At 46.2% G+C, this 7,500-nt stretch overlaps 1 protein-coding gene across 1 annotated transcript in view; it reads left to right on the forward strand.

Annotated features, from left to right (window-relative positions):
• Positions 1-7,500, forward strand: part of cacna1ia (calcium voltage-gated channel subunit alpha1 Ia) — a 130,680-nt gene that overhangs the window by 40,819 nt on the left and 82,361 nt on the right. The window contains exon 2 of the mRNA XM_062530902.1: positions 5,160-5,271. Coding sequence (XP_062386886.1) covers positions 5,160-5,271 — 112 coding nt within the window. The remainder of the gene's footprint in view (positions 1-5,159; positions 5,272-7,500) is intronic.

Consider the following 7,500-nt stretch of genomic DNA (forward strand, 5'->3'; position numbering starts at 1 on the left):
GAGACATCCAAGTGTTGATTTGTTCTATACACTGACACAGAGAATCAAGGGGACCATAGTCGTTAGGAGACAGAGCTAAGTAGATTTGTGTGTCATCTGCATAGCTATGATATGAAATCAAATTATTTTGGATGATTTGTCCAAGTGGGAGCATATAGAGGTTGAATAATAGTGGCCCCAAGATCGACCCCTGGGGAACACCACAGGTCAAGGACGTTGGTGTTGAGGTACAGTTGCCGATGGCAACAAAGAAGCTCCTCTGTTGTAGATATGATTTGAGCCAGTTGGTAACTATGCCTGTAAATCCAACCCAGTGTTCTAGTCTGTGTAGTAAAATATTGTGGTCAACAGTGTCAAATGCTGCACTAAGGTCCAATAGCACTAGGACTGATGTTTTACCAGAATCTGTGTTGAGACGTATGTCATTGAAAACCTTAATGAGAGCTGTTTCAGTGCTGTGATTTGCCCGAAAACCAGACTGAAAGTAATCAAAATACCCATTTGACGTTAAGAAGGTTGTTAGTTGATTAAAGACTACTTTTTCAATAATTTTGCCAATAAAAGGTAGATTTGATATGGGCCTGTAATTGTTTAGCTTGGAGGCATCTAGGTTATTCTTCTTGAGCAGTGGCTTTACAACAGCTGTTTTTAGGGACTTAGGAAAAGTGCCAGACAGCAGTGATGCATTTACAATGTGAAGGACATCTGCGGCTATAAGGTGAAAAACAGTTTTGAAGAAATTTGTAGGCAGGGTGTCTAAGACACACGTGGAGGAGCTGAGAATCTGTACTGTTTTTTCAAGTGTTTCGTAGTCTATTAAATTGAACTCTGACATCAAGTTAAGTTTCCCTCTATTTGTAGCTGGAAGTTCCGGGTGTTGAATGAGTAATTTAGCAGATATATTGAGTCTGATTTTGTCAATCTTACCTTTAAAAAAAGATGAAAACTCATTGCATTTATTAGTTGAGAGAAGTTCGGGTGCTAATTGTGAGGGAGGATTAGTTAACTTATCTACAGTGGAAAATAAAACACGAGTGTTATTTGAACTTCTACTGATGATGTTAGAAAAGAATGATTGTCTTGCTTTGCATATTTCGGAGTTATATGTGCGGAGCATCTCTTTATGGATTTCATAGTGGATCTGAAGTTTGCATTTACGCCATTTTCTTTCAGTCTTCCTACACTCTCTTTTTAGGAGTTTAACCGCAGGAATCTGCTTCCATGGTGCTTTCTGTTTCTCCTTAACTTTCTTGACTTTTAATGGAGCAATGTCATCCATAATACTTGCCATTTTTGCATTAAAGTGATCCAGTAAGTCTTCTACAGAGTCTGACAGATTACTTGACGCCTGTGAGAGTGCTTGCTCAAAAAGAACACTTGTCTGTTCATTTATGACTCTCCTTTTTACCAACATAGATCTGTTCTGACTGTGTGGAGACATAGACACATCAAAAAACACGCAGAAATGATCGGATAACGCCAGGTCTTTAACAGCTGTAGAAACATTGAGACCCTTTGTGATAACGAGGTCGAGTGTATGGCCTTGAGAGTGTGTTGGCTCCTGTATATGCTGTGTTAGGGAGAAAGTATCGATTAGTGCAATGAATTCCTTGGCATAATTGTTTTCAGGATTATCCACATGCAGGTTTAGATCCCCTGATATGATAAGACAGTCAAACTCTATGCAAATGACTGATAGCAGTTCACCTAGCTCTTCAAGAAAGACTTTAGCTGAATGTCTTGGAGGCCTGTAAATAGTCAGTAGTAAAATCTGAGGAGAAGACTTAATGCTTGCACATAGATATTCAAATGAAGTAAATTCACCAAATGATGACTGATTGCACTGAAAGGATGCCTTGAAAATTGTCGCTATCCCCCCTCCTCTTTTATTTGCTCTGGTAACACTCAAAAAACTGAAATTTGGGGGAGCTGATTCAATGAGGGTAGCAGCACTGTTTGCTTGGTCTAACCATGTCTCAGTTAAAAGTAAAAAATCAAGTTTGTGTGTGCAAATAAGATCATTAATTAAGAATGATTTGTTTGAAAGAGATCTGATATTTAGGAGCGCTAGTTTTGCTGTAAGGATTGGGGAGCTGTGATCCACTGGGGAAATCTGAGGCTGTAGTGGTACGGATAGGAGATTTGACTGGTTTACCCTGTAGTCTCGATGTACTTGTCTTCTATTTCTTGTCAAAACAGGAATAGAGAATGACATAGGCCTAGACTCAGCTTAACTCTTCAAGTGAGTTCAAGTGAATGCAACAGCAGGCACAATGCACACCGGCATGCCTTATACGGAGACCCAGCTGTATGATCACAACTGATAAGTACTAGAAAAATTACTAACAACTTTTACTCATGGAAAACTCTGGTTCGTGAAAAAAAAACATGCATGTAATTGAAGAGTTCAGAAGCGAAACCTTCTAAACACCACCTCTGTCAAAATTGAGAGAATGATGGTGAGTGAATGCTCTCCACACATCGTATCCGTTTATCAAATCATTTAGCTTCAAGAACCCGCTAAGTACCACTCTCTTCCTGGTCTGAAATATTGATTAGTAGTCAAAAACCTATAGGAACCTGATAAAAAAAAAATGCTCATTTAAAAGAAAAGTGGTCAAACGAATTTAGAAGGTTTCTCATACGAACTCTTCAGTTGTTGTACTGCAAGCCAGTATGGATGAACAACACTTCTCTTATTGTTTAGACTTTTCTTTTCTTTTCTTTTCTGAAGCACACACTCAACGTATGGCTCTCAAGGTTCCCCTGGCGTCTTAAGGACACGGTAGCCTGAGGGGCTGTTCCTGCCCATGCTGTGACACGCTGGTGGTGTGTGCTGGTGTCAGCTCCTGGCCCGACGCTGCCGCTCTGTTTGATGTCCCCTCTAGGCCCCCGTGATTTAGGTGCCCCGCTGTTTGCCTGATGCCCTATGTTGGGTCCTCGGGAGGCCTGTCTGTGTGTTGTTTGATGGCTTGTTTATTTTTACCCAGGCAGATAAAAAGCCCTCCCCGCGTGGCCCACAATGCTCCTCTCTCAGATAAGGCCCCTAGAGAGAGACAGAGACAGAGACAGAGAGAGAGAGAGGAAGATGGAGGAAGGAAGAGGTAAAGAGAGAGAGAATGATTTTTTCTTTCTTTCTTCGTTAGTCCTCTGATGTCTCCAATGCCCTGACTCTTATTTCACCCTACAGCACAGTGCACAAGGGAATTTATCATTGTAGCTTTCAATGAGTATGGATTTGTGTGTGTGTGTGTGTGTGCGTATGAATGTATGTTTATGAGTACATGCCAGGCTGATGTTTCTAAGAGTTTGTATAGTGACACGTGTGGAAGCAGATACACACATACACATAAACTTACTCATAAATACACATACACACATACCCACACACACACACACACACACACACACACAGACACACATGCCCCCCCCCCCCCCACACACACACACACCCTTGCTTCTTACCAGAGAGGCTGAGCTGGTGCTGAAGCATCGCTGAGAAGTGAACAGGCCTCTGCCCTCCAGGCACCCATATCGTCATGGCTGCGCCTCTCCCTCTCTCTCTCTCTCTCTCTCTCTGTCTGTATCCCTCTATCTCTCTCTTTTTCTCTCCCTCTCTCTCTCTCTCTCTCTCTCTCTCTCTCTCCCTCTCTCTCTCTCTCTCTCTCTGTCTGTATCCCTCTATCTCTCTCTTTTTCTCTCCCTCTCTCTCTCTCTTTTTCTCTCCCTCTCTCTCGCTCCAGTCCCCCCCTCAGCTGCCGCCCCAGCTGGAGTTCGTGAAGAGATTGATTCCAACCGCCCGTCGCTCTTTAATGTCATTTAAAGTTGTTGGTTTTTTTTGTGAGAGTGTGTGTGTGTCCTTTCTCTCTTTCTTCCAACTAGTTTTCTCTCCCTCCCTTTTTCTGCGTTCCGTTCGCCCCGGCGTGTTTCCTGCAGGCCCTCCCTCAGCGGCGAGCGCTCGCGAGGCTGCCGGTGCTTTTGCTCTCGCACCACTCGGAGACAGAAAAATCGAGGGAAAGACAGAAAAAAGAGAGATGGAGATAAAACAAAAGAGAGGAAGAGGAGGAGGGATGGAGGGGGGGGGGGTAGAAGGTGCCTTGACTGCTGCCTGTGCAGCCATCGTGGCCCCGGGGTGCATCTTTTTCCTCTCTCCCTCCCTCTGTTAAAGTGATTAAAGGCATAAAGAAGCGGTAAGCCTCTTTAGAATATCATACGGGCGGGTTCAGAGTGTGGCCATGGAGGCATTAATACCTCTGTGTTCTATCGCAGCATCGCCTCGCCCCGTGGGCTCATCGCCATGGGGAGCGCACAAAAGATGGGGGATAGAATGGAATTAATGGTCCATAAATCAACCCCCACCCCCATCCTTCTCTCTCTCTCTCTCTCTCTCTCTCTCTCTCTCTGTCTTTTTCTCTCTCTCCCTCTTTCTCTCTCCCTCTCTCTCTCGCTCGCTCTCTCACTTCGTGCCCCTTGTGGCTGAAGGGCTGTTTCCGGTGGAGTGTGTTGTTGTTGCTGTTGTTGACTCCTAATTAAGCACACAGAGCACCAGTCGCCGTGCCACGGAGAGAGGATCCATGTTGGCCACAGGCTAACGTACAAAGCTAACCTCCCACCAACACAAGCACCAGCTCCATCCAGATCCCAAACCCCACCCGGGGATGAAAGTGTTGCATGAACAGAACCCAGGGAGAGCCGGTGTGGTCAAGCAGAGAGAGAGATAGATGAAAGGTGTGGAGGAAAGAGAGGTGGGATGGGAGGAGGCAAGGCCAGTCATGGAGAGAGTGGACAGGAGGAGTGGACAGGAGGGATGTACTTCAAAAGGAAGAAAAATGAACTGTAGCCAGGAGTGAATGGATGGTGTGTGAATCAGGATTGTGTGTGTGTGTGTGTGTGTGTGTTTGCAATTGTGATGGGATGGGGTAGTGTAATGATGAGTGTGAACTACTTTGAATGAAACTAAACACCACAATGTGTTAATTGTCATTATGTGCGAACCCTTGTAGTCTGTAATGTTATAATACATTTGTTATGTGATGCCATGAACTGATCTCTATTGCTCTTCTCCCAGTGTTGCCACAGTGTTACTGTTGTTGTTGTTGTTGTTGTTGTGTGTGTATTTCACATGTGTGTGTGTCAGCCTTAACTCTCCGTGCTCTCACGTGGTTCGAACGAATCAGCATCATGGTGATCCTGCTCAACTGCGTCACCCTCGGCATGTACCAGCCCTGTGAGAACATCGACTGCACCTCCGACCGATGCCAGGTTCTACAGGTGTGTGATGCGCGCACACACACACACACACACACACACACACACACACACACACACACACACACACACACACACACACACACATGAATACATACACATCGACTGCACCTCCGACCGATGCCAGGTTCTACAGGTGTGTGATGCACGCACACACACACACACACACACACACACACACACACACACACATGAATACACACACATGAATGCATACACGCATTGACTACACAGATGCAGACTGCACATGCACACACACACACAACCTGGCTTTTGCTGTTCCCTTGTCTCTCCCTGTCTCCGTGGGTCTAATATTCTCTCGTCTCACCTCCCCTGTCGTCTCTCTCGGGAGTCTCTCTCCTACCCTAATGTGTCTCTCATTCCACGCTTCTCTTTCTTTCCTCACCTCTATCTTAAGCCTCTTCCCCCTCATTCTCTCCCTCTCTCTCTCTCTCTCTTTCTCTCTCTCCCTCTCCCTGTCTTCTGTCGTTAATGAGGCTCTCTCCCACTGCAGGCTCTGCAGTCAGGCAGACAGGCGCTGGGGGGACTCTCTTGACAGGCGGAAGGATGGCCTTTTTACGGCCTCTCTCTCTCTCTTTCTCTCTCTCTCTCTCTGTCTCTCTCTTTCTCTCCCTTTCTCTGTCTCCCTCTCTCTCTCTCTCTCTCTTCCCCTTCGCCTCTCCCGCAGTCGCGAGCCCCTCACATAAAACTTCCCTAATTATCCGTCGGGATCCCCGACACCCTCACGCCCCATTATCCGCCCACGTGGGCCCGACGCTGATGCCCATATATGCTGCCGGACTGACAGCCAAGTCGGGGTGTGGGGGTGGGGAAGACACCGCGAAGGAGAGAGAGAGAGAGAGAGAGAGAGAGAGAGAGAGAGGGAGAGAGAGAGAGAGAGAGAGAGAGAAAGAGAGAGAGAAAATGTGTGTGTATGTGAGCGAGATAGATAGATAGATAGATGGATAGATAGAGGGGGCAATACAGAGAGAGAGAGGGAGAGAGAAAATGTGTGTGTATGTGTATGTACAGTATGTGATCGAGATAGATAGATAGATAGATAGATAGAAGGGGCAATACAGAGAGAGAGAGAGAGAGGGAGAGAGAGAGAGAGAGAGAGAGAGAGAGAGAGAGAGAGAGAGAGAGAGAGAGAGAGAGAGAGAGAGAGAGAGAGAGAGAGAGAGAGAGAGAGAGAGAGAGAGAGAGAAAAAGAGAGAGAGAATATGCTGCACTGTATAATACTGGATGGGGGAGACTGCAGTCCATTGTTAGCCACAGTGCTGCTAACACAGTGTGTGCACCTTAGGTGTGATAACCCTGTGGCTCCAAGACTGATATGTGTGTCAGGGCCTCTCACACACACTGTTCCCTCATGGATAGCTGTTCACACAGCTGCTCGAAAGTGTGTGAGTGTGTGTGTGTGTTTGCATGTTTGTGCATTATATGTGCATGTGTGCTTGACTGTGCTAGACTGTAAGACTGCACAATTGCTTTGAACACAATTCACAGTGCAATGTAAATTATTCATTCACATTACAGTTATTTGCTGAAAATAAGAGTCTTGGCCAAACACATTAGAGACGTCGGGGTGGCTGCTATACTTCATGTAAAAACAGAATGGTATAGTGCACTTACCGCAGCCTCTGGTGCTTTCACACAGATCTCCCAATCTCCGCCATTTCAACACAATCAGCCAAGTGTGAAGTTTGAAAAGAGAACTCCTGGAGGTCACTAAGGAGAAGCCACACACACTTCTTTACTGCTTGTTTTACCGTACTCAGCTACAGGTTGGCAAACGTACGCCTTGGGAAAATTGATCGTCCTTGAAAATCTATTATGTCTCTTAACTGCACAGTCGAGCCTTTTTGAGCACCATAATCCAGTGCACCTTCAGCCTCAAGTTCACTTTCCAAAATACTCAACCGCCCCCCCCCCCTCTCGCCCCCCTTCCCTCTGCCACCCTAACCCAGAATCTCCGAGATGCCCCAGCAAGTGTGCGCGTCTGCAATAACGGTGCCAGCTGCTAATTCAGCGCTCTGCGAGTGTCCTAGACGGGCCGGTGTGGCGGGTGCCCCAGACAGCATTAGCTCTATGAGCTGTATGAGCTGGCCAGCGCTGGCTCTTGCCACTCGGTCTATTTCGGACCGCTGAGTCGCGTCCCGCTGGAGCTTGGACCAGCTGGGAAGCAGTCGGATATAAAAAATAAATAATAATAAAAAAAACAATTCTGAA

The sequence above is a fragment of the Sardina pilchardus genome, chromosome 3 (assembly GCF_963854185.1).
Source record: "Sardina pilchardus chromosome 3, fSarPil1.1, whole genome shotgun sequence".
In the NCBI taxonomy this organism is placed as follows: Eukaryota; Metazoa; Chordata; class Actinopteri; order Clupeiformes; family Clupeidae; genus Sardina; species Sardina pilchardus.